Source organism: Meleagris gallopavo, chromosome 3 (assembly GCF_905368555.1).
Source record: "Meleagris gallopavo chromosome 3, MGAL_WU_HG_1.1, whole genome shotgun sequence".
NCBI lineage: Eukaryota > Metazoa > Chordata > Aves > Galliformes > Phasianidae > Meleagris > Meleagris gallopavo.
This window is the reverse complement of record NC_139406.1, coordinates 53,351,133-53,378,522: the sequence shown is the minus strand read 5'-3', so window position 1 is coordinate 53,378,522 and position 27,390 is coordinate 53,351,133. Positions and strand designations below refer to the sequence as shown.

The 27,390-nt window shown below is 38.8% G+C and overlaps 1 protein-coding gene across 4 annotated transcripts in view; it reads right to left on the bottom strand.

Moving 5' to 3' along the window:
* The window catches only part of SPIDR (scaffold protein involved in DNA repair), a 197,672-nt gene that overhangs the window by 61,257 nt on the left and 109,025 nt on the right, over positions 1-27,390 (bottom strand). For 3 of the 4 annotated variants that reach the window (XM_085221059.1, XM_085221058.1, XM_031552854.2), the window contains exons 9-11: positions 10,919-11,026; positions 8,152-8,359; positions 6,063-6,313 (exon numbers count right to left, since the gene is read on the bottom strand). In XM_085221059.1, the coding sequence (XP_085077185.1) occupies positions 6,063-6,313; positions 8,152-8,359; positions 10,919-11,026 (567 nt within the window). The remainder of the gene's footprint in view (positions 1-6,062; positions 6,314-8,151; positions 8,360-10,918; positions 11,027-27,390) is intronic. The other variant, XM_031552853.2, reaches the window with a different exon arrangement.

The following is a 27,390-nucleotide window of genomic DNA, read 5'->3' as shown; positions in this document are numbered from 1 at the left end:
ACTAGCCCTGGTTTAAACCAGGCAACGTACAATACATTCCCTGACTGTGGCTCTAGGGGCAGAAAATTACCTTTCCAACTGATCATGTCCTACTCCCTAAGCTGGTCTCCATTATGGGATAACATATGAAGGATCACATTGCTCCTTCTGTATTCCCTGCTAACATATTCCATTCAAAATAGCTGGTTAGATGAATGCAGCCACAGAGTAGAGAGCAGCAGGAAATGAGGCGCTGATATGCAATAAAACCTCCCCAGGTTTCCGAACTTCTGTATGCAATCAGATGTGGGAGGAGTGTGAAGGTACAGTTACACGATAGGTGGTGATAAATACATAACTCTATAATGATATTTCCATGCTATTTATCTTTTTCATTATTATTTACATATATCTGCAATTTCTCTATCATGGGGAATATATCAGTAATCAGAGCTACTCTTTCTTCTTGACCAATGGAAGACTCTTCAGAAGGTAGGGAAGGTATCTGACTTCTGTTAACATATAGGCACTTTACTGCTTACTCTACTGACTGCTTCATCATATAGAAGAGAGAAGTTAGAAACCAGCATGTCCTTTTTGCTAGATGGACACACGGACAAGTACATAGCATTGGTCATCTGGCAGTTGATTTGTGATCCCAACCATTTGCTTTCCAAAGAGACTGAATCTGTGCCATGCTTGTGGTCTACACTGCTACTGTCTTCTTAAGACACATCAGCAAGTTTACTATTCCCCTGACATATTTTAGATCAGTGGCAAATTATTTAATCACTGATTCCCAGTGCAGAGCTGGTATAGGTTGCGGGGGGGGGGGGGGGAGAGGAAAGAGGGATGTTCTGCAGAGTGTATCAGATAACAGTGCTCTCAACTTGCCCTTGGACAGAATAAGATTATGTAAATATTTAGCACTGAAAAATAAACGGTAATGTCAAATTAACAAATTCTTCTGGCACTGGAAGAAGCCCAAGTTCCATCTATCCATCTGCAGCACCAAAAGCAGGGAAAATAGACTTTCAGGGCTACCTGGGCAAGTGCACAGGGAATCCACAGTGTTAAATATACAATACAGTTTAATGTCTCAGCTAGATAACATGATACCAAAGTTGTTTTTCCAGGTCTTTTGTCTTTACTCTTTGTTTCGGTAGCTCCAGTTTGAGAATTACAAAAGAGCAGGGTGGAAGAAGGAAGGAATATCCAAGTGTCAGAGAGTCTTAAAAGTGCTTTAAAACTAAACAAACAAACAAAAACTTCAAAGCAAAAACAGGTTCCTAGACCTTGAACTAGCTATTATGAGAACTATTAGAAGCCTGTCAAGTAGCAATTAGATTACTTTGCAAGAATATTAAAAGCATGGTATCTTCACTTTCAAGAAGAGTCTGAAAAAGGGAAATCAGAGAGAATTTCTAGCTAATGGAGTACTCTCTATTGCACTTCAGTTACCTATTTCCTGTTTACTTCCCACTTGAAAAATCACATCCCAGAAACATAATGTAATTTTTTAAAAAAACTTGCATTTATGACCATCCCATTTAAAATGTTTTGTTGGAAAAAAAAAGAAAAAAACACAAAAAAAAAACAGAAAAAAAACAAATGGAATGCTGTAAACAGATTTAAGTCAGCCACAAAAAACACTCTGACAGATGTTAGCATCTGTGAACATGGATCTTTCATGACAGTCCTTTCCAATCTGGGCTCTTTTCAAGTAAGATTTCTACTTTTTTACCCTCCCCTCCCCAGTTGTTTTTTTTTTTTCCTACTTTTTTTTTTTTCCTTTTTGCCCCACTTTTTTTTTTCCCTTAAGTATGTCTTACAAAATTCAAGGTAAGTTTTCCATGCCAGAATGGTTACTTTTCAATATTGCATTTCAAACTGGTCTAGCTACTCGAAATGCTAGTTACAGCACTTGATGCTCAACTTTCAGCGGTGCATGCAGCCAGACAGGTTAACACGTTGCCTACATTCATGTTAAGATAAACAGCAAAGATCATTAGACCAAGAAAGAGAGGAGAAAGGAAATCTAACTTTGAAATGAATTAGTTCTATGGGTTTACCCTTTGCCAGTAAAGCTGTTTTAAGCAGAATCACATAGGAACAGACTACACAGAAGCTTGCAACAACTTGGGAGAGTGTAATGAATCCCAGCAATAGACATCAATGTTTCCATTCAGAAAGAGAAACGTTACTTTCCCCACACTCCCGCTTCTTTGAGCCGCTCTAACAAATGCTTGGCTCTTCTACATATTTTGCTCCCCAAGGGTCCTACTTGCACAGTAGCTGGTTTTTCTGCTTCTCTAAGATCTGGCAGATTGAAAACAAAATAAAGAGTAAAACTGAAAGAACTATTGATGGGTAGTGGATAGAGGCTGATCACATAATTTTTTAATGTAAATGTACTGTCTTTCTTTTGTTCTTGGAATACAGTCACGGTAGGCTTGAAAGCTAGCTTTCAGGTGGGAAGTAGGTCAAAATATACGCCAAGAGAAGTGAACGGAACATTTCTTTACTCACCCACAAAGATTTTAAAATCTGGATTCACAGCTATAGCCAACATTGTTTTATTTTAGAAGTGCTTAGCTTTTCCTTCTTAGGAGACAACACCCTTCTTAGCCATGCTTCCTCACCCAAATCTTGTGAGATTGGGTTTCTGGCCAGTTTAACCCATTACCAGTCCTGAAAATGTATCTATTTTAGTTTCACCAACTATCACACAATGATCCCTGTCCTTTAAGGAACAGAACTGACCGTCTCTATTTTTTACTGAACTCCTGTGGCCCACTCAAAACAAACAGATACTGGTTAAGAGTAAAATCCAAATTATACACTGCTTTATCCTAGGAACGCAAAGTACAAGGCCGACAGAATGAGTCAGACACCTCAAAGCCAGAAAACTCCTCAGGTTGACAGGATTCTCTCTGGGATTCATGTATTCATATTCAGGCCTTTTTCAGAAAGTAAAAATAATTCATTTTCTGTGTTGTAGTGTACAACAAATACACGCTGTATCATTTGTAAAAGTATCTTTCTCATCAGAAGGGGAAAAGGCAGCAAAAAGTATGTCAGGAATGCTGGAAAGGGGCAGACAGTCAAAGCAAGTCATACTTTCTTCCCTCCCAGCCTACCGCTCACCCCCCCTTACCCCCCCCCTGAAACTCTTAACATAAGCATGAAAAGCCCATTTGCAAGAACAGCTAATTACAGGGGGGGGAAGGCAAATGATTCAATAATAATGCAGGGAATGTGAGAACAATTTAAGTATGACAGAAAATGGAGAACTTTTTAGGCGCTGGGTTTCTGAGCAACCTAAGAAAATGCTGAGATTCTTCAGCTAAACACACAGTCTTACTGAAGTACTAAGTAAAGTCAGACTTAAAGGCTTAACCATTTGCCTACCAGTAAAAGGCTATACTCTATGTATTTATCTCTACGAACAACAAAAGCTAGATACCTATAGGTAGTACTATAAGTTCTGCTTTTCCCACTTGAGCTTTAAAGAATTCAATAAATCAATCTGAACACTGAAAACATATATTTCTCCCACTGTTTGCCAGATTCTTCCTAGAAAGTGGATGCTTTGAACAAAATGCATCACTTCCCCTGTTTGACATTTCATTTCATGTCTCTGTGTTTCTCATGCTCCCTGGGGCAACAGCATCTAGGTTATACTGTGTGCTACAACAGAATATATACAACAGCCTACAACAACACAAATCAAGTGAATACTCACCTACCTTGATATCTAATCAGAAACTTATTTTTACAAAACACTGAATTATCTAACAAATTTTACTTTTATGGCAGTTTTACTTTAGGAAAAGAAGTTAAAGAAAAAAAGGCTTTCTTTACAAAAGCATGGGCCATTACTTGGATCAAACGACTGTCAAAGGGCACTGAACCCTTTTTACTCACTATCAGGTGACAGACACACACTTTTTTGATAGAGGAGATATGTCTCGTGTGAATGCTAATCAGCCATGAAAATAGCAGCTGATAGATAAAGCAGTATGAGGTGTTCTCTGTTCTTCAATCTTTAAAAGTCTTTATTCTCCTTCTTTCAAAGAGAAAGGGGGTTGATTTTTTCTCTTCAGAGCACATGGATCCAAAGGGCAATTCTAATTGCTGCAAATGACAGCCACCAAGCTCTTTTTTTGGACAAGAACATCAACAAAATTTGAGGAATTTCTAATAGGACAGTTCAACAACTTCATATGGGAATACCCAGCTACAACACATTCTCTTTTTTTTTTTATTTCTATTTCAAGTTTGGCATAAGAAGTGCAATCTGAGATTTGTGTTGTTTCGCCCCATTCCTGTGAAGAGTGAAGACTCAGGCAGGTTAACTATCAGGAATTGTATTGTGATTGAGTGTTAAGCACATTTTTGGTCAGAAGTTGAAAAGTAATAATGGAGAGCTATCATTTGTCCTCTGCTAGAATTGGTGGCGTTAAAAATCAACTTGAATAACAGACTGTCAACTGCCCTGACTTTTGATCAAATGTAGACCTTAGAAGAAAAGAGGAATATTGTCCTCAAAATCAAAGATTGATGTGGGGTTGATAAACACCCTTGCCCATCTTTCTTTTTTTTTTTTTAATACATACAATAGCAAAAATTAAATTATAGAGCAATGACTTCACACAACAAAGTGTGCCAACTATGTTTTAAAAATAATGCAGTTAAACCCAATACGGCTTTTATAAAATATGAGAGGCAAGGCTTTTGACAATTACTTTTCTGAGAGTGATTACTGAATATGCTTCTTAGAAAAGAGCAATCTTCCAAAATTCCTCCTGGACAAATATTATTGACCAATAAGTGCCATACATTGGTCCACATCCAGTTGTTTACAAGGTAGTCAGAATAAGGAGAATTCCAGTACTCCAAAAACTCAAGAAGGACCTGTGAACATGGTACAACCATCAGCAGGGTGGCTTAGAGGAACTGAAATTCTTCCAACCTTTGAAGAATTTCTTCAAAGCCTATTGCAAACTACATTTGGTAATTCTCAGTAGGACCTTTCAAACTAATTGCAGGAAGAAAGATTTCCTAACGGCAATCTACAGTCTCCTTGAAAGACTGTACTTACAAGCTTAATAAAAGCCCTGCCACTGTAACTTACTTTAAGTTAAAATAAACCTTATAAAATGTTAACCCATCCAGAACCAAAAGTTAGCACAAACCGTGGAGGAAGGAAATTCAATAACAGACACAGTAATCTTAGATCCAGAGTTGCTGAGAAACACTTGGAAATCAGTCTTTGGTCTCAAGCCTTGAGGATTCTAAAAAGTCAAAAGGGAAAACTTCCCTGTCTATCTTTTGTATACTGACAAAGACAAGGTCTCACTTCTGATTCCTTACACTGAAAGCAGACAAGCGTCAGGATGAAAAGATTAAAATAGAAGCAGCTGAGAACACTAGTCTAAATCTGTACGCTCTACAGTTTTGCATATAAGATTCCTGATTGGTGTTAATGTTTTGACACCAGATCACTTTTTACTATGGAGCAGATGAACTGCCATGACTTCTGAACTTCCAGAAGTCAATAGGAGTTTTTATCCATGGCTTCACAGTGGCAGTTTGCACGTGTTTGTCTGTGTTTCTCATGCAAGGTTTGATCAAAATACCCATTTTAGAAAAGCATTTTGCTTCTCCATCTCTCCCTATATTTCTCTTGTCTTCCAAGATACCACTCTATGAGCATAATTTACAGTAGAGCATACTGGAGACCGAAATAGGTAAATGAGACGTGTTTGATACAACACTTATTCTGTGAAACAAAAGAAACAGTATAGAATGCCCATGATCATCAGTGGTTCCCCTTCATACATTTTCAGTCTTCCTGTTAGTTGCTGATGCAACTACAGACAGATCCCTCCCTCCCATGGACAGCATTACTTCTAATTCACACTGCATCTATTAAAAGACTATTGAAAATCCTGCACCTCGTTGAATGTACTTATTTCCTGGAACCTGAAGACTAAGAATGACAATTCCAAACTCCCTCCTCTTGGTTTCTCATACATAACAGGCGCATTAGGATAACTCCCACACATCTTATTACTTACCTAACATTTAGTGGATCTGAATTTATGATGGGTGTAGCACAGATAAGCTTGTTTCCTTGAATCTGGCTTCTGAAACCTTCTCTTGCAGGCAAATAGTACACCCTTTGGATAACGACTCGTACCTGTACTTCTCTCCATCCCACTGCTCCTTGGCTTTCCACCATTTCAAGCAGAGAATCATTAACTGCACCCAGTGCTAAGGGATGTTTTTTAGGATCACAACTGTTAGGGATTTGTGGAGCACAAGCCACCTGGTGAAGGAAAATCCATAAACAGAAATATTTATTGGGATGGTGAAATTATGGAGTGCTAAAAAGCACAACATGAAAAATCTGTGCAAGATGTACAAGGTCAGTTTCAAAATACTAACTGCACACAAACTGACTTACATACTATTGACCAATGTTTATTGAGGATTCTTAATAAACAGCTAATAAGAGTACAGCACATAGCACTCTCCTGTATTGATTGCTGCTCTGGAATGAGCTAAATCAATCCATGAGAAATTAGGGCGACAGTAGGAGGAAAAGAGAACTGATACTAGTATTTATGATTCTTCCTCTTGAATAGTTTCATTTTTACTTTTCCAGTGTTCTGTTTCTCTCTTTTCTAAAAAAGAGATAAAATCTATCTTGAATGCTACAGATTTTCACACTTATGTGAAAATGAACAAGTGTCTAGAAACTTCAATGTAAAATGTTTCAATTTAAAAATTAGATGACTAACGAGAAGTATAAAAAATTAATCTAAAAGTACAAACCTTAGTCCACCCTTTAGCTATTTCCCAAATGTATTTCAGAAATACAATCCTCTAAACTTCCCAAATATATATTATGTACAAAATTATGTTGTATTTTCCCTCAGTTTAAATGAGCAGTTGCATTAATTTTCATTATAAAATAAATCTCTCTCTTCTAGCAAAAAACTGATTGCAAGTATGAACTAACATTCTACGCATAAGCTCCTTTCCAGCATGAGCCAAAGTTCTATTTTCAAAGTGAAACTTTTTCTTCAAAGCTGGATGCAATGTAAAATTTTAAAGTTTTACAAACCTAACCATAAGTATTATCTACCAGTTGAGAAGCAGAAATACAATGTTAATAAGGAAATGATGGTGTGATGATATGCTTGTCTGCAAAGTAGTTGCAACGAAACACATCTAATGAGTTTTAAGTGAAACGGTTTTGCTAGGAAGTATCACGGAAAGAATTAAATTGCTCTGTTTTTCACATACCATAGCAGAAGCTCTCTACCAGATGGAGCTGTAGCAAGAAATTAGATTAGGATTTGATTTAAGCAACTGCTTCATTCTTACACTTATAGATGGAATTATATGCAAAAAAATATATATATATATATGTATATATATATGTAAGACAAATACAACAATGACACTCAGTGCTGTTCTTTAGATTCTTGGGACCAAAATTCTCAAATGTTAACAATGATTTTTGGGTGGACAATACAAAAACTTTAAACAAATCTTTAAGAAAGTGTTGGTGCAAACTATCAGATAGCCAAATCACTTAAAATACCTCAGCTTGTACAACAGGTAGAGATATGAAGAGTCAGCAGTTATTTTGATACAAACAAAGTTACAACAGGAAAGAAAACAAACTGTAAAGATGCTGGAAAGGAGGCTGGTGTTCCCAACTGATGCATTAAATAAAGGACAGGACAGACTAGGAAATGAGTTCAGTAGGAATGGAAAAAGGGAATATTTATTAAAAATAATATCTTAGCTGATACTATCTTAGCAGTTATCAGGAAATTGATTTTACTTCAAATAAAGTTTGGCTACTCAGCTGTATAGAATAAAAGAAAAATGTATAAAAAAACAAACTACAATTATTTAACACAGTAGTGAGATTTCAGCAAAATAACCTCTCAGCAGTTCAGCCATTGGATGGGTCAGAAGCCTCTGCTAAGAAAATATTATTAAAATAAACATCACATATTATTCAGCCTTAGTTAAATGAAAGCGGAAACTGAACAGGTCAGTAATTTTTGTTTTTGTTATGATTTCCAAACATCTGCTTGCCAACTTCTTACAAAATGCTGAAGTGAGAACCAAATGAATGAGCCTTACCTGATTATCTGGAGATTCCAGGGGTTGCTTATTGTCAAGGTCATCTAGTTTGAATGTCTGTGCCAAGGATAGAATATTCTTTCTAATAAGCATCTTTGTAGGACCCTGTGTCTTGCTTGTTTCTAAGTGTTCACTGAGTAATACCTTCTGACTGAAATATGTATTCATGATAACAGGAATATCTGCACTCTTGAGAAGTAGTTTTTGCCTGGAAAAAAATAACATAATTGCCATCAAATCTAGTACAAGTTAAACTACAGATAAACACTATTTTCAGTTATGTTGTCTATTTCTTTCCCCTTTATTCTATAGTTACCACTAAAAAACACAAAGGTGTATTATCCGACATTGCAAATAAGTCACTTCTTAGATACATTCAGCTTGGATCAGCCCCGTGAGCTCAGCACAGCCCTGTGCACATACGGACAGCATTCACCTGGTAGCAGATTGGGTTGACAGGCCCCATAAACCTCATCCGGCTTCACTCAAACACTACTTGGTATCTCAGAATTGTCATAGCAGTATGAAGAGTACCAAGGACCCCTCCGTAAAGTTTCTACGGTATAAGCTTGAAAAGGAAGATAATTCATTCAGTTCAGTATGAATTCAGAGTGCTGGAGCTGCTGAACCCAGCCTGGCCTTTCAGAGAGACATCCCTCTTTATTTACTTCCCATGAAGAAGAATCTATTCTCATCATGCCCACTACAGAGCTGTTCCTGATTCTTGTCATTTTTTCTCAAAGAAAATCATACGTTTTTCCTAAGATAATGCTGCATGTGATTTTGCCTCTTTACTTCCAGTATGTTTGTTGCTGTCATTAACTTGGTCTCCAAGACACAGTTTTGCGTTCTAGTGCCTATCTAAATTACCAAATAGCTTCACATGCAGCAATTTCTTGCCTCACAAACTAAGTTGCAGAATCTGTAAATACAGCAGTAATTTAATATCTAAGCAGGTCGCAATGTCAAAAGTGTTCCACATGCTAGTACCAGAATCATATACATAGAAATACACATTTTATCCTCACAGGATACAAATCTACTGAAATCACCTTTACAAAAACAATCAGTCATCTCATTTTCTAAAGACCATCAAAAGAGAAACAAAATTCACTTGGTGAGTTTATTGCAGGCTACGTTTTTCTATTAGATTTGTATTGTTTGGGAGTGAAAGCAAGGCTTCCTCTGCAGCAAAGTCTCGCTGACCTGAGTTCAGAAGTTATTTACCTCAGGACTCCAGACTCCAGGCTGCTGTGCTAGGGAGATGAAGTGAGCTCTCACATTTATGATGTTATTTATCAAAATGCAACAAAACTAAGCTAAAAAAAGAAAGACGCCCTAAAAAAAATACTGATTTCTGATTTCAGTCCATATGAGATTTTGATTAAATGTTGCAATGTGGTCTGTTTTATAACATAGCCCTTTATTCTCCACAGAGTGGATAGGTACAAGGAAATCAAGTCAACAGAATAGGAAAAATAGCAACAGAGTGATAAATATAATCACCTGTTTTATTTTAATTTGAACAATAATGAAATAAGATGATAATTTCGGCCCTTTAGAAAAAAAATGTATTAAAGAAGGCTTGCAACTTAATAAGTATAAATCATATACAGAAATTACAAAAAAGATGTATTGTTTCTATTTATTAACACTCACGGAAGTTATGATTTGAAACAGAAAATTCAAGAAAAGATATGGAATAAAACTGAGTACTGAATCCCACTGCAATGCCTTGCTACCATTTGGAACTCTTAAGTAGGCAGCAGTTCATCCTTAATGGCCATCCAGTCCTTTGACTCCAAGGGAATTTATCGACATGGGTCCCAGCTCAGAAAAGTATGACAGTAGCTCACAAGGCTGCCAAATTCACATTGGCTGATAATTATAAGATTAAAACAGGAATTAGCTCTGTCAGCAAACTAAGACACCTCTGGATCTTATGAGCTTTCTATGCCTCAGCTGCCATTACTCCCTTCTTTCTGAAGAATAAAAACCTATATAAAGTTGGTTACAGATCTCTGATCAGCGTTGGCTGCCTTTCCATGCAGATACAGAATGAAAGTTTTAGCACCCTCTTTCTTGAGACGTCTGCACGCAGACCCAAAGTAAACAGGAAATCTCACTGAACACGAGTCTGTTACGTCACTAATGCCAAAAGAATGTTTGTTTGATCTAAATAATCACATTCTCTAAAAAAAATACTGACGTTAGCAGCAAATCATTCATAGGAACTCTGAGGTTTACGGTGTTACTTTTATCTTCCTGTTACAGATATATGATGAGGTTATATATATACACGTATATATTTTTAAAGGCAGGTACATTTTTACTGGTACTCAAATTACGTGTAACCACGGTTTTGCTATGTCTGCATCCAGTGCCTCAATTACTTTTATAACTACTAAGAGATTTCTGTGTTCCATTTTCATCATACCTTCACATGGATAATACCATTAACTAATGGCCAGTCAGCATTTCCACAAAGAATAAAAAAGAAATACACTTTCAGGACAGGCTCTCCACTTCTTTCTTGTAATATTAGTTCACTAAAACTGGCTCCTTTAATGGATCACTTCTTACATTCTTCAGTATTTATCCACTGACTCACTTGATTCTTAGCTAGGTCAGGAGAGTGATCACAGCCATCTACTTAAATCTTCCCTATTTGTCAATGAGCAGATTTCTGCCAAGAGGAAAGTAAAAGGATCAGTAATAAACAGAAACTATAATCAATTAAAATGAAAGAAAGAAAAAGTAAGCTCACAATTCTGTATCCAGGTGGATGGCCAAATGGAATTGTTTTCTATGTGTATATATATATATCCTTCCCTCCCAAAGAATGTCAGCTACACGTGCATCATTTTTAATGTGCCTAAGTGAAATGAACACATTTCAATTTTGGAAACAAAACAATAACATATTTCTAAGATAACCTGCTTTACAGAAACTGCAAGAAACCATGAACACATGAATAAGATAAAGATGCTTTAAAAATCATTACACCATACACCAATTTAAATACATGTGAAATGAACAGAAGTTTCTCTCCTTCATGTTTTTCACTGTGGAGATAAATTTTATAAGAAATATTATAAGACAGAAAATAAATGAGACAAGCATTTCATGACAAACATGCTTAAGGTTGCGTGGAATGCCAGACGGAGTATCGCTCCACTAGATAAGACAGCTTGGTATCAGAGATACTGATCTCAAGATTTCCTTGACCACAAAATGACTGAGTCTCTGCCCCCTATGGTAGGTATTGCCACCTTCAGTCCCTGGATATTAGAAAAAAATCACTTCCACAAACTGTGACTGCAGTCCTGAGCTTCATGTGTTGCCCCTGCTTGGGACCCCATAACCGATCCCCTCAACCTTCTCCATCTGTCCCATCTAGACTCTGTACAGTCAGACACACTCGGGGGGACTTAAGCACGTACTGAGGAAACCACCTTGGTTACCTGTTGTATTTAAATAGGGGAAAAAAAACACAAAAATAAAGAGATTTGAAGATGGCTTTAAGGATTTCCTAGTTGACTTTGTAGAACCCTCCTCACAGATAAAGTGTTAAATGAGCATTTAAAGCCTTCTGTATCCTCAGTTTTCTTCTCTCTGCTTCCCTGTGGATGCTTATTTTCAAAGAATGAAAAAGCCACATCTCAATATTCAAATTAAACAGAAACAATGAAAAGAAAATGAACTTCACTACATGCTTAAAAAACCTTTTTTGGCACTCTCTGATTTTATTCTGGCTCAGCAAAGTATATTTAAAGGTTGGATTAGATGTCCACTTCCTTAATAACTGCCTTTAGAGGAAAGGTTATTTGCAATGACCTGAAGTGGAGACTGTGAACTTTTTATGCTAGAGGACATTTTTTTCCCGGTATGCAGACAATCAACAGTTGCTGTAACTGGTCACATGCTATAACAACATGAGGCAATGATGGGGTTTTTTTTTTCCCTCTCTTGCAGCAGCTTCTCTCTCTAAGGATGGAGCTTGCTTTTTCTGTTCCCCCCTCCTATGATGAAACACCGGAGCAGATACACTTGCCTACTGCTCTGCTAATCATGGTCTATCACGATTTCAGATACAAAACACTGCAGCAACTTATGCAAGGAGCAGTATAAAGCTTCATCTCGAGGCAGAGTCCTGATCCCGCTGTCAAGCGGTCAGAAGGCTTGTAGTGTGGTTTGCTGTGCGCAGCCCACTGTGCTTGCTTTCCATCCACGCTCTCAGGCAGCAAGAAGTTCTGAATCTATGGCAGCAGTTAACTAACAAACCACAAACTTCCGCTCATTTGTGCTGACATCAAACAGCAATGATGGTTCATGAACTTAAGATGACTTTGGATCACTTTAAATTTGAGAATTTCTTCTTTGCTCCTTCTGGGCATTTTATTGGGCTTCCCCCCCTCCCTCCCCCTTTTCTTCGACAAAGTACAAAATGCTTGAAGCTTTTTTTTTTTTTTTTAAGAATACAGTATATTAGCTGAAAACTCTTAACATTTAAGCAACCTACAACATGCACTGTAATTATAAAACAGACTAATTTCCAGACTCGGAACACTGATTTAGTAAGTAAATAAGATTTAACCTCAAGAAGAACAGTAGTCACATGTGAAGGCTAAAAGCACGTCAGAACCTCACCCTGGTACCCAGAACGGGAAGGGCCTTCCCCTGTAATGCATACCATACAAGGCCCATCCCTGATTTTCTGGATTTTTGTTTTGTCCAATATGGAAGAAGCTGCTCATGTTGCCTCTCACCAAGAGTTGAGTGCCATATGCAGTGTTTAATCTGCAAAATATTGCAACATGTCCAAGAAGTGTGATTCTGAGAAATACCTAAGCACTTCAATTACTTTTTTAAAAGTCCCAAGTCCAAACTAATCTCTGCCCACCTACCACTACCTACCAGTAACTATCTTCCCAATGGTCGGTTCAAATCAAAATACCATTTGGAACAGATTAACCTTATGTCAGACCTAGAGCTCTCCCAAATACAGAATTAGCTACTTATGAAAACCAGTAAAAAACTGTGTGACCAACATCCACAAACGTCTATTCACCCAGCAGTGAGTAATATCACCACTCACACGTGAGCCTCCGTCAGTCTCATTTACCATCAGTTGAACAATCTGTACAAATACCATGTTTGCAACTTCACACTTCCATAAGCAAACTTTCCTTCCCCCAGTATCAAACAAATACATGTTGGTGTGTCCTTCTTTGAAATTATCTCATTCAAAGCAACAGCAATTGTGGGACACAGTTCTTAAGACTGACTACATGTCTTTCTCCACGAAGAAAAAGTATTAAGTATCTAGACCAATGTCCAGAGTCACATACACCAAATATACAATTCTCTGCCTTGTCAAGTTTTCAAGGAAATGCAGCTTCAGCACCTCAGAACAGCAGACATGAAAGAAAAGCTAATCAATCTATGCCTAAATTGCTTACTTTCAGAATACGATGCATCTGTGAATAGCTAGACATTTGTTCAATACCTTTTGGAAATGCATTTTATTAGAGGCTTCATTCTGTGAATGCAACACAAAGATTACATAGCAAATCAATGCATATATTTCAATCTGCAATCATTTGTCACTCAACTTAAAGTGAAATACAAGTAGCGGGGAAAAAGAAAATCCATCACACTGCAAGCTCTTCCTTCAAAATAACATTGTATTCCCCAGCCAAATTATTTGTAAACCTAAGAAATAACCCTGATAAGAAATAACAGTACACAAAGCCAACGCTTTTATCACTATATCATTTTACTAATTTTAAATTAATTATATATAAACTAACCACTGGCTTGCCATAGTACTTCCTTTTGAAATGTGACACCCTGCAATGTGAAGAAGTTGGATGGAAATTTTCGTATTTAAGAGAGCTCTGCTCTATAAAGCTTGTGGTTCGCATTGTGCTCCTCCCTCAGTCAGTGCTCTCACCTCTGCAGGGAAGTGAGTGGGTGCCTCCTGAGGAGGACAGCAGGTCTTCTGATGCAGGAAAGCAAGCTGAATAGCAAAACAAATCCCATCCAGCTCTAGGAAATTACCACAATATCACACTTCAGCAAGACTGGAAAATAGGGATTTTTCTTAAAGCTTTCCAGCTACTTTAGCTATGAGGAAAGCACCTGAAATTTGTAGAATTCTAGACAATTTCTTGAAACAAAACTTAACTCTTGGCACCTACAACTGTAACAAAATTCCACTCACGGGCTGCACAAAATAATCTCCTGAGCTGCATGGGATACTACTTTTGAGAGAATTTGCTAAAAAATATACTTAAATTCTGTATAAGTCAGTCACAAAACTGTTTTAGCAGTCTGAAGTTCTACTGGGTAAAATACAAAACAAAATGAAGCTGAGCACAACAAAACATTAAACTTGAAAGCTGATATAAAACAAGCAAAAAACCCAACACTCCCACGCACATGGAGGGTGTTACAAGTAACTAAGGAGATACAAATATCATGGTTATCTTTTCATAATCAAGATGTTATGAAAGAATTCTAGCCCGTATGTTTATCCCATATATCAACTTGTATCTGACTAGCCATGAGCTCATTACTCAGAAGACTTCTTCTATCTGCTCCCAGTGCTAAACTGCACGTAGAGTTTGAGGTAAATGAGGATGAAAGCTGAAGTCACCAGAAAGTTCAGGGATACGTTGTAGGGATTCTGAAAGGAAAAACTGCACCACCCAACCAAACAATAAGGAAGAACAACCGAAGCAAGCAAACTGCAAAGTAATGTCATATTAAAATTTGTGGTGAGTGTTAAGTTAAAGACAGCAAAAAAGGCCATAGCAGTGTCAGATCAGAGACCCATCTACCTCAATCTCACTTACAACAGCAAACTGCAGATATTTGAGGAAGACTACAAAATTAGAAGTAAGCCAGTAGTGAAAGTTCTCTAGAACACTCTTCTGCATCCTAGAAAATTCTAAAAACTTTCAGCTTAGGGACTTAATAAAGCAGAAGCAGTGTCAACACAGTTAAAGAATCCTCAGTACATTTTTCTTCCATGAACTTATGTGTCTGCTTTTTGACCATACGTACATTTCCAGATCCACAACATTCTGCTGCATCCACAGAGCTCAACAGTCTCTGTATATGCATTTGAGGAACCACTTCCTTTTAGCTGTTTTGAATCTGTCACCTAGTGGTTACACTGCTACTCCCCTACTTCTTGTTTTGTAGGGGTAACTACCCTTCTTGATACATTTCCTAATAGACATCCTCATCATATCTTCTCCCAGCAGCTGCTTTTTTCGTGTGAAGATCCATAGCTGTTTTACCCATTTCTCATAGGGAAGCTATTCCATGCCTCTGCTTGTCCATTTTCTCAGATATGCTTCTACTTGTTTGAGTTGAGGGACTGACACTGCAACCTAAAAATGCACCATGAATGTCTAATGACATAATGATCTCTCTGGCTTCATTTCTAAGTCTTAGAGTTCTATACATTCTTTCTGATTGCTAGATGAAAACTAAGCTGGAAGACTAATGAAAGTATTAAGGGAAATGAGTTCAAGTGGTAGAATGCTCACTTAGCATGAGAGAGGTAGTGAGATCAATACCCACATTTTCCACTCTTTCTCTGGGCAACCTTATCCAGAGCCTAATTTAGTTGGATGGCTAACCTGCCTGTCGCAGGAGGGTTAAAACTAGATAATCTCTGAGGTTCCTTTCAACCCAAGCCACTCTAGGATTCTACTAGAACCCTAAAAACTCAATCCTCAATAGTAACAATCCAGAGTCCATCATTTCATGTGAAATTTGAATTCACTTTACAATTTCCTCATCAAATCCTTCGTCAGCCCCAGCTCTAGAGCACCTTACAGGAGAATGAACATGCTCCCCATGTCTAGACTGCAAGGACCACAGCTTGCACATGAAGAGGAAGGAAATCTGCATTCTCTTGTAAGGAACTCATCCAATTCTTTATTCTTGACACCGTGACACAATGGAGATCTGAGGAAACAAGTCTGCTGCCATCACACAGCACCACCCCCTGAGGTGCCAGAAGAGATCTGTGAGATCCACCCAGGCAGCTGTACTTCATTGGTTGGTTCAAGTTGGAAGAATTGTCAGAGGAACTTTAACAAATTAATCTTTTTTTTTTTTTTAATAAGTTGCACACTATACTTAGCAGCTATTAAGAAAACCAGCCTTTTCTTCTACAAAAGCTTGGAAATTATTATTGGCAAGGACATGCTTACATACATTCTCACCAAAGTCTGCAAGTGCACAATAATGAGAACAAGTACTCATCCCTGACCCAACTCCAGTATTCAGAAAACAGCTCAGTAGATGCATACATTTGATTTTCTTTGTGTTTAATTATTAAACCTAACATTAAAGCAAAACACAACAAAGCAAAACACATCAGATTTTTTCTTGTACATTCCTCATTTGCCAGCTACTCTTCTCTGGGCACTTCCTATAGTTTCTTGTTGAGGCCACGCAACAAAACCACACTGCATTCTGATCTAGAGGTCATTTCTTATATGGATAAAGCCAGTGCTCCGGGAACCTCAGTACAGAGAGAGTACATGAAAACAAGATTCTGGATTGTTTTGTTTATATAATAAAAACACAAAGGGTAGCAAGTACTTTTCAATGCTGCAGGCACAACAGCAAAGCAAAAGCCTCCCCTTGAGCTAATCAAACTCTGCTTAGACAAAGTACAAAGGGCAGCGGCCTGAAGGTTTTAACAGCCCATGCTGAGCAAATGGAGGTGGCTGGATTCCTACCACAGAAACCTGTTGCCCAGTACTCCAGGGGATCCTTGCAAAAGTCTTAAGAGCATATTTACCTTTACCTTGATGCCCTTCAGCTTCACTGAGCTGCCCCTGGGTAGAAAAACCATTTTTTTCCATCATGTTCACTGTTGCCATTGATTTGTGCGTAAAAAAGGTAAAGGCAGTGTGGATAAGCCCTGCGCCACAAAAATTGTTGTAGGCAAAGTGATGCTGGAACTGGAATCCTGTCTACAGTAATCCACCCCACACAACCACAGCTAAAAACACAGCAACACTCGTGGCCAAAGCAGGAACTTTAAAGAAACATCCCTGTGCAGACACCCTGAGTAAAACACTGCAAGGGAAGCAAAGCGGCTCAGTTAGCTGCAGTGACACTATTGTTCTGTGTCCTATAAACAAAAACTTTTCAGGGTGGAAAACAGCCCTCAGAAGTCTATGCACTTTAAAGATCTTGGTCATGAATTACTTTCAGAGCTTCATTTTCCTTCTGTGTAATAGTATATCTTCTCCATTTAAAGCACAATAGATGGAATGTACTGCATTTCTCTCCCACAGCTGAAACAAGGAAAAATCCTCTAAAAAATTGACTGTAAATTTCAATATCCTCATTACCCTTGCCTTTATTTCCCTCTCCCCCCTAGCCCCGCTCTTTTTTTTTTTTTTTTTTTTGCAAGATCACTGCACTACTTTGAAGACAATTGTACAAAACAACCAACAACATTTAACTTTAATATTGAAATCTTACACTGGTGGTCTTCAGGCCATTGCTTAACTTTTTATTTGTTTCATTTCACTGAATACTTGCAATGACAAAATGACAATTAGCCGCCAGACCATAGCTAGAAAAATTTTTGTACTGTATCACAGTATTTTCACATGACAGAAACTGTTTTTTGGATTGGTATAAAAGGGCTGATGATCTGGCACAGCAGATGCACCAATACAAAAGCACGCATAAAAACCTGGATTGCTTCTTTTGTGACTGCATTAGACTTTAGAAGCTAAACAGCTTCAGCATATTCTTAGATTATTTTCTTGTTTTAAAGAAAGGAAACAGTCTCTTCTTACTTCAGATAGAAGAAGAAAAATTACAGAGGTATAATGCAGAGATAAAAGTCTTTAGTATTTAAATAAAAAAAAACACATGCAACTATGCTTCCCTGTTTCTTTGCAATACTTCAACATCCATCAACATCTACTAACCACATCAGCCAAGCTTACCTACCACAATTATCCGTGCTGCTCAGCCATATGAACTCATCAACCTGAAACTAATTCTAAGCCAAGTCGAAAGGGGGGAGAAAATACCAGACAAATAATTTCAGAAACAAAAAAATGAAGAACAACTTCTTCAGAAGAATGAGACCTGTATTTTCCTACAAGATCTAACAAAACAGACTGGCAATCCAATTCCTTTATTGAAGACCTACCATCAGCACAATACGAACTCCACAAACCCAATACAAATCCACTCACTAAAACCGCCAGCCATTAGCACAGCAACTTTAAAACTGGACAGTGATCTGGTAGCAATGAGGTTCCTGTGGAAAGAGCCAGTTGTCAGATAACCCACCGCAGCCGAAGGGCTCTACAGGAGCAATGGTGCTCCCAAGGTAGCGATGGGGTCTGGGTATCTCTTACTGTTGCCCCAAGCCCTCCTCTCATAAAAAGAACAGAAGCAAAGCCTTTGAAGGTGGGGAAAAACACTCGTGAAAACATACAAATTTTAGAGCAAACCAGTGGAACAGGCAGATGAGAAGATATACTGCCATGAAAATGTTAGCCCCAAGAAAGAAAAGAAATAAACAAAAAAGCAGAAGTTTAAAGGTAAAATAAAATTTAAAGCACAACAGTGAAATTGGCCAGTACAGAGAGATGTTTATTCAATACAGTATGAAACAACTTCACCCCTACACACACGTTTCCCATGTAAGCAACTGTAAACTAATCCAGGGCTTAAATACACCCTTTATTATTTAACACATAATGGCAACCCTATTTTCTCAGACCTATTGTCTGCAGATAAAGTTTTAGAAGAAGGGATTTTGCAGCTAAGTTTGAAAACCTGAGAAATATGAACCTAAGAAGGATTGCTGACCAACTTATTTTAAATGGATCATTACGCTTTTTGATTCTTTTCTATACTCCTCTTTATAATTGTATCCTCACTAAGATAACAGCAAGCACAATACCACTATAGAATGTGCCAGGCTTTATGTTATGTAACACAGAATCAAGCTAGAAGTTGTTTTTGAGTGTGGAGTCTTGTGCTACCACCAGAAAATCGTCAGAAAAAAAATCTTTGACAAAATGATCCAGACCGCAACTAAGTTAAATGTGTTTTTTCCTTACTATCTGACAAGAACTGAAGCACTAATGGTAAGAAACCACCTCCTAATTCCAAGAGAAATGTGCTTGTGCCAGTTGAGATGAAGCCAAAACTCTTTTGGAGTGCCCCCTTCTTGCTGAGCCAAGTCAAGCCAAGAACAATCCCTCTTGACACCCTTCCCAAGGAGCGTCCTGTCCTCCTACCACTCTGCTGACCCCTCCTGCCCTAGTATTCCTGCTGCTGGCACTGGGCAGGGGAGAAGAGAGCTTCACACCCATGGCAATTAAAGCTAGACCCAAAGAAAAATGAGTCTCTTGCTCAGCTACATCATTAAACTAGACCTGGGAAAAAAAAAAAAAAAGTACATAAATGAAAAGATACCAATATATTTTTTCTTACCGTTGCACAAGCAAATATATTTATGATATCATATTTTAAGCACATATCTATACACTTGTTTTGAAACTTTTACTACCAATGCAAGTTGATGGATGAAAGGATGGAGCCCAGCCCTGCTGAAAACAACCTAGAGGTAATGGCGGATGACAAGCTGGACATGAGCTAGCAGTGTGCCCTTCCAACTCAGAAAGCCAACCGTATCCTAGGCTGCATCAAAAGAACCACGGCCAGCAGGGCAGGGGAAGTGATCCTGCTCCTCTGCTCTGTGCTGGTGAGACCTCACCTGGAGTGCTGCGTCCAAATGTGGAGTTTTTACTACAGCAGAGACATAGACCTGTTGGAATACATCCAGAAGAGAATCACAAAAATGATGAAAAGGATAGAATATCTCCCTACAAGGACAGGCTGAGAGAGCTGGGGCTGTTCAGCTTGCAGAAGTAAAGGCTTTAAGGGGATCTGCTAGTGGCCTTTCAGTATCTAAAGGCAGGCTGTAAGAGGGAAGGGGACAGACTCTTTAGCAGGGTCTGTGGTGACAGGCAAAGGGAAATGGTTTCAAACTAAAAGAGGGGTGATTTAGATTGGGTATAAGGAAGAAGTATTTTACAGTGAAGGTGGTGAGGCATTGACACGGGTTGCCCAGAGAGGTGGTGGAACCCCATTCCTGGAGACTTTCAAGGTCAGGCTGGACAGGGCTCTGAGCAACCTGATGTAGCTGTAGGTGTCCCTATATATTGCAGCAGAATTGAGATGGCCCTTCCAACATTAAGGATTCTATGACTCTAGAGCAAAGTTGTCTGTGTTCTCTATTTTTCTATGTAGCAATTATTTAAAAAAAAAAAAGGAAATACATATCTGAAATCAGTGTGCAATTACCTAATACTGTTTGAAGGGTTTTAGGGTTATATGTAAATGTATACAGATGAAAAAAACGTACAAGGCATGATTCCTGGTTTAAAGAACAGCAAAACTAATTTCCTAGCATCAGAGGGAACACCCAAGGGACTCAGCAAGAAGAAAGAGGCCACTCTGTGCCCATTGCAAGCGTGTATATTTGCCTGCAGAAGTGCACGTGTGTGTGCATTCTCCTCCCTGCCCTTCTCTTCCCCTACATGACGGTGTGGGTGAGCAATTGCTGCATTCCCTCCAGGGAACAGCTCTGGAAAGATCTGATCCAACCAACGACTGTGCACAACATTCTTTTAAAAAAATATTATCTGTTTGCTTGCTTGAAGCGTCACAAAGATAATATTCACGTCTGTGACCCTGACTGTCTCTGGTCAAGAGGCAGAGATTGTGCAGACCGCATTGCTTTCCAGCACCCCCGGGACACCCGCCAGAGTACAGCTGTGCTGTACAGGAGGGGAGGCCAAAGCCCCCAGCACGGGGCAGCGCTGCTAGCAGTGCTGTGTCTCGCTGCTGGGGAGGTATGGGCACATAGGGGAGGCCTGTCTTCCACAGCCTAGCACCTGGGGTCCTGAGTGCACAGCAATAACACCAGTGTACTAAATGCTGGGAGAGAACATGAAATTATTTTCTTTCTAAAAAAGAACCTTATGTCCTGATCATTTATCTTGCCATTTCTTTCTCATTATTGCCCTCTAAATACCTACACCACTACCCCCTTTAAGTCAAAATATTTGTATCTGTTTTTGACACTGTGGTTGCATGTGCATGTGGGCTGAAAACCATTTAAGGAGTCTTATTTAAATATAGCTTCACAATTCTGATATTATTTGGCCCCAACCTCTACAGGGCCAAGCAGTGTTAGAAAATCCCCTTTAAAGGCTTGATCTGACTACGGACACAATCATTTTAAAGTGAATCTAAACTGGTATTCTTCCCATAAAATCTTGCCCTAGTACCATTAAAAAAAAAAAAAAAAAAAAAAAAAAAAGCAGCAGCAACCCACACATTTTGCCAAGTGCAGAAATACAACCTCTGGCCATGGAAGTCCTTGAACTAAAGTTTGCTGAAGGCTGGCAGGTTAATCCGGGAAGAATCAGCCTGTGTTTGCCCAGTTCTTTTATTCTCCCTCCGACATGCACTCCTGGAGATAGGACACCAAGATAGGCAGAGCTACTAGCTGATCTGATAGGGCTGCTCTGTTCAGCAGACCCACCACGCGTGTCTCCATGCCAATAAAGGCATAGCCTAACAGAAAAATCAGCCATGACAAGCAGTTAAGTGCTACGTACATGTTTTAAATATGTCTCAAGCTCATCCTGTCACGACAGCATTCAGCACAGTACCCCGTGCTGCCACACACCTCAACCACAAGCTGCAATGAACAAATGTCTGCACGGCTGTGTGTAATAGAGCGTGAATTCATTGTTTCATAAGTTTGTCACAGAGCAATTGAAAGGCTTGAGATGCAAGCAGGCTTCACTTTATTCTGAAGTTGTTCTGGAGCTCTGCTTTTGCTTAAGTGCACTCTGTAAAGGTTGAAAAAAAAGAAAAAGTTTTGAAAAAATTCAAGAGCCTAATAAAAACAAGAATTTCATCTGAGTAGAGAGCACATACCAAAATATGTACACCCACAACAGCTATCTGTAAATGTAAATCCCCCAAACCCAAAGCCTCCTGCTCCTTTCAGAACAGAAGACAAGTGGCCTTCACAGGGCGTTCTGCCTGTGATCATCGAGCATGCTCCCCTCCCAAAAGGGAATAATGTCTTTCCACTACTGCAACAGACAGTGGTGTAGAGTCAGATGTGCAGAGAATGCTGAAGTTGAGAAGGTTAAAGAAAGAAAAAAAATCCATGTAAACACAGACTCTCACGGAATGCTATCTTCTTTTTTTGCCTTGATCCTTCCCCCTTCCCATCCCTGAAAGATACTTGTCAGCTGTTTTGCCGCGTCTCACTATTCCAACAATGAGCAAACCTCATCCCATGGTGCTGGATCTAAAAGGCAGACTATGAATAAGCGTCAGCTGAGCAGGCGCAGCCACAAAACCAGAGTCAGTGGCTGGGAACTCAGTGCCACTCGAGATCCCGCCCAGCGCTGGGATCTTCAAACACGAAGATATCCCTTCTGAGACAGGGAGGAAAAGATGGCACTTCCAGCAAGAAGAGAGCACACGCTGGTCCTAGGGTGATATGCCGGCTTTCTGCACTGAGACCTGTCGGAAGGGCTGAGTTCCCTCACCAAATGATGCCATTCAGCTCTATCCTGAAGCACTGCAAAGGAAACATGTGCAAGGGGAATGCAGTTTGGGCAGGTCTGCAGGACGAAGACTACAGAGATGCTCAGCCACATCCCCTCACATTCAATATAAAAAACATCCCAGAGGCCAGTGAATTCTTCAAACAATTTTGGAAATAATAATTACCATTCAGATCAGTAAAATCAATAGTAAATAAATTTCTTTGCTCTGCTGCTTAGCATCACCTATTCATTCTGGAAATCAGTTCAGTTAATTTTACTTTTGATACTCCTTACTAGAATTAGGTTGCTACAGGCACACAGTTCTATCTGCCGGTCTACATCTACCTGTATTGGTTTCATGCCAAGGAAATGTTTCTATGCTTTTCACAGAAACCGAAGGCAGAAATTGCATGTGGAAAAAACAGTACCTGCAGATGCTCTCCTCCCAAACAGTAAGCAAAGCAGGAGACTGCTAATGTTTGTCTGAAAGCATTTGCCCAAAGTGATAAACCTGACAGAAAAAAAGGAAGTAACTTTGCTTACTCTCTGCCTTCAGGTGGTTAATTAGAACACCTCCTACAAAAGAGGAGGATATGAGCCTCTCCTGAGAACTTCATGTTTAGGCTAAGCATCTCTGAGGAAGGCAGCAAATGAGTGCAGCCTCAATTTCTTGTTTTGATTTTGAATTTAATTTGCAGCAAAACCAAACTTCAGAAAGAAGGCAAATTTTGACAAATTGCAACTGCTGTAAGCTCTGCTAAGAGCAGGATGAAACATGAGTGTAATTCTCCAAGAGAACAAATTGTAATAATTGCATCCAAGGAAAAAAAAAAAAAAAGAAAGAAAAAAAAAGCAAAAAAAAGCTTATGTTACAGGTTTATTTTATAGTTCAGCCAACTCTTCAAGCTGGGTCTAATGAGAATCCTAAACCTCACCTTCAGACTATGAAGTGATCTGCCCCATAAAGTGACAGGAACTGTTGTTATTTTTGAACTACAATTACCCCTTTCTCTGCTTATAGCTGTACCACCTTAAATCTGGGCACATCTATGAATAGAAATAGATCATAGAAACAAACCAATAGTCTTTCTCAACACCCAAGTAATTGGAGCCGGGAATGAAAACGGCTGCTTAAAAATAGTAATTTCATTGTATATCTACGACACAACACAGCATGTGTATTAGGCATATGGTGAGAACATTTTGCTGTTCACTTCAGCCACAGTATACACATATCTTAAATATACTGCATTACATAGAGTGGCACAGTCTGCAGGGAAATGTAAATTATTACACTAGACTCTACGATATCAGTAAATAGCCAAAGGCATTCCAAGCCTAAAACATTCATCAGATACTTAGGAGGACTGGGATTTATCTAGTTAGCTTTATGAACTGGTCACTTAGACTCTTTACAGTTAAAGAGCAGAAACAAACAACTTCAAAGTAAGGTTCGACTGATGTCCTTAAGAGGAGATGAGTTGCACTGCAGAAATGCCCATTTCTTTCTCCCTGCTTCCTCCAGAAGAATTCATGGCCCATTTGTGCACCTATTGCCAGGGTGGTCAGGCAGGCACTGCACAGGATAGAAGCAATCTGTAAACCAGCAGTGCCTCTACTAATGCAGGAAATACAACTTCTGCAGTTTCTCACAGCATCAGCTGCTCTCAGCACTGCACACGCCATCATCTCAACACGTGACACTTGGCAAGGTTGTTAAGAATCATAATGAAACTATTACAAACTGCTCTCCCTGACTCCTGCAATCCGATGTTCCTATTGCCTGTGAAGCAGACCTGTCCCCTTGATGCTGGGGAGTTCTTCCCATCCACATACTGCTCAGGATGGACAGAAACAGCTAAGAACAGACATCTCCACTCCTATTTCTGCATTCTTTCGCTTTCCAATCATGAACATCAACAGTTCACTGCTCCTACAGAGAGACAGAAGATCATTTTCTGTAAACATCCTTATAACCCACTCAGTGCAAAGCCATTAGCAAAAACTGCCTCAAATCATTAACTGACATTCAGCTCACAGATTTTGCACATTCACACACCCATCACCACTTGCTGATGTGGGGTGGTTATCTCCAGCAGGAGAGCAGGGACGTGTCTGCAGCTCAGGCAGCAGCAAGCCATGATCCTCAAGGCAAAAAGACTTGCTGCTGCAGCAATCTCTCTCCCTTCCTGCCTTTAATGTCTCTGCTGTTCCAGGATGTGCTTGATCCTACTGAGACAACATAATGCAGTAAAGCAACAGAAGTTCATATTCTTTCCTCTTTTCTCCCCCCCAGTTCAACAACCAGTTCACACGTGAGTAGTAACACCAGACATGCAACTTGCAGAATGCTATCTGAATTCTTCATGCAGACACCATCTCCTATTGTGCTTCTCGCTCTGGTTTACCATCTTGATATTTTTCCTCTTGATGTAATTATTTCTTTGAGAGTACAGAACAGAGTGAATGGGGATAAACCAAAGAAATAAACAGGAGCCAAAATCCCTCACTGTCTACAACACAAACACGTCACTAGCAACCACAAAGGATATTAAAATCAACAGATAAAGGTCAGATAAAGCAAAAGATAAGGTACTGCGTACATTAATATCTCAAATATGCTATTACAAGGTTAATCAGTTATACTGTCAAGATTTAAATTTGAGTTATTTGTCGCCTAAGGAAAAAAAAAACAACAAAATTGTTTATTTGTACTTCATATACAAAATGTAAATCAACCATGGAATTACAGCTTTTCATAACAAAGTGAATATAACACAATAAAAATCAAAGTCTTAGATGTACAGCTATCCCTAGGGATTTTTATACTAGTAAGGCTATATTTTACATAAGCAAGGTTGCTTTGCCGTATTTAGTCCCAGCTTCTACCACTGCTCTGCCTTTTTTAAAACCACGGGAAGTCAAATAGAAAGGCTGCATCAAAGTTTAGCTGCTCCAACGCAAAAAAGAAACCCACATACACAGATAAGCCCTGCACTGGCTGAAGAACAAACAGAAGATTACTTGGGTTTGTTGGTTTTATGTTTTTCCCTCGTTTAGTCACCTAACATATAGCCTTTACTTGTCTGTTGTCAGGGATGCTACTGAATACCACTAATTGGAGATTTTTTACTTTATTTTTTCTTTTGACAAAAATTAGAAGTTTAGGATTTGCATCATGGCTGTTTCAGCAACTTCCTTTCATTTTTGATCCAACTATATTTCTATAACCAGGACTTTAAGCCTTCCACAAAACCCTGATTTCACACGGGGTTTACAATCAAGACTCCAACTTCTCGTTGACATTCATCATGAAGGTTTCTGGCTTCTGAAATGAAGGAGAAATCATTCCTGTTCATACCGTTACAATAAAAACAAAATATAGAAGAATTTGGAAATATTTGTTCAGATAACTTAATCTTATTTTTGAATCTGCAGCTTTTATAGAAAAAAATATAAAGAAAGATACACATACACCAAGAGAAGCACAGTTCTTTTGCCATAGCCTACTTGTAGTCTCAGAAGCATTGGATGTTGAACCCTTTCAGTTCAGAGATAAGTCACAAAGATGGTTTCAAGTCAAAGTCTTAAGCTAGACATATACAAAGGAAAATTACTATCAATACAGCATAAGTCATATTGTAGTGATTAAGGGCTCAGTATAGAGTTTAAAGAGCATTTTAATTCCACATTTATCAAATCATTACCTCTGTTCTGTATTATCCACGTAGCAGAAGTCTTAATTGCCCCACACTGTCATCTCCTTCCTCCCCACAAAAATGAAACAAACAAATCGAAAAGGCCTACATTCACCCAAAGTCTACCTTTAACAAAAGTCTACCGAAACTCTAGAGTACAAATTGCCAAATGCTAATCATAAAGCTTCACACTGCACTAGTGATAACATTTATTAAGCTTTTGTGACCCCGTTAGTATCAGTGTGCCATGGCACATGCAGACATGGAAACAGAAAGAGCAGTCCCTTCCTTCCCAGCCTTCAAGAGAGACACGTCAGTCAGTTTGCAGCTTTGTTGTTTGTATATGTACGTGGGTTTATTGGCTTCTTTCAGACAAAGAAAAGGAAACTGAGGTAAAGCTATACTGAAAAAGATTTTCATATTGAGGACTGAAAATGCTTATTAGTTTCATGCTTTCATAAAAGGTGAGGCAGTAATGTTCAGGCACTTCCAAACTGCCATGATCTTGTATGGCAGCCATTCACTTTGCACTAATGTTTTAACAAGGTAATGGATTATATAACTCCAAGAGCAAGAGGCTGTTTTAAGCTAGTCCTGCACACCTCAAGGGGCAAATCACATTCAGTGTAGATTCGAGTTCGAAAGGAGAACATCAGTGACTTCTCTGAACATTCACTAAACAAATCTGTCAAATCAATCAAACATTTTTCTAAGCGCATAGCATCAGTTCTCAGAATACAGAGCTAATGTCATAAAGACTGGAAATTCAGAATGCTTAGTTTTATGACTAAGAGTGCAGATGTCTCTTTATTTATTTTTTTTTTTTCCAGGAAAAAACTGTTCTGCATCAATATCTAAACACGAAGCTGTTGAGCATGTTATAGTAACTG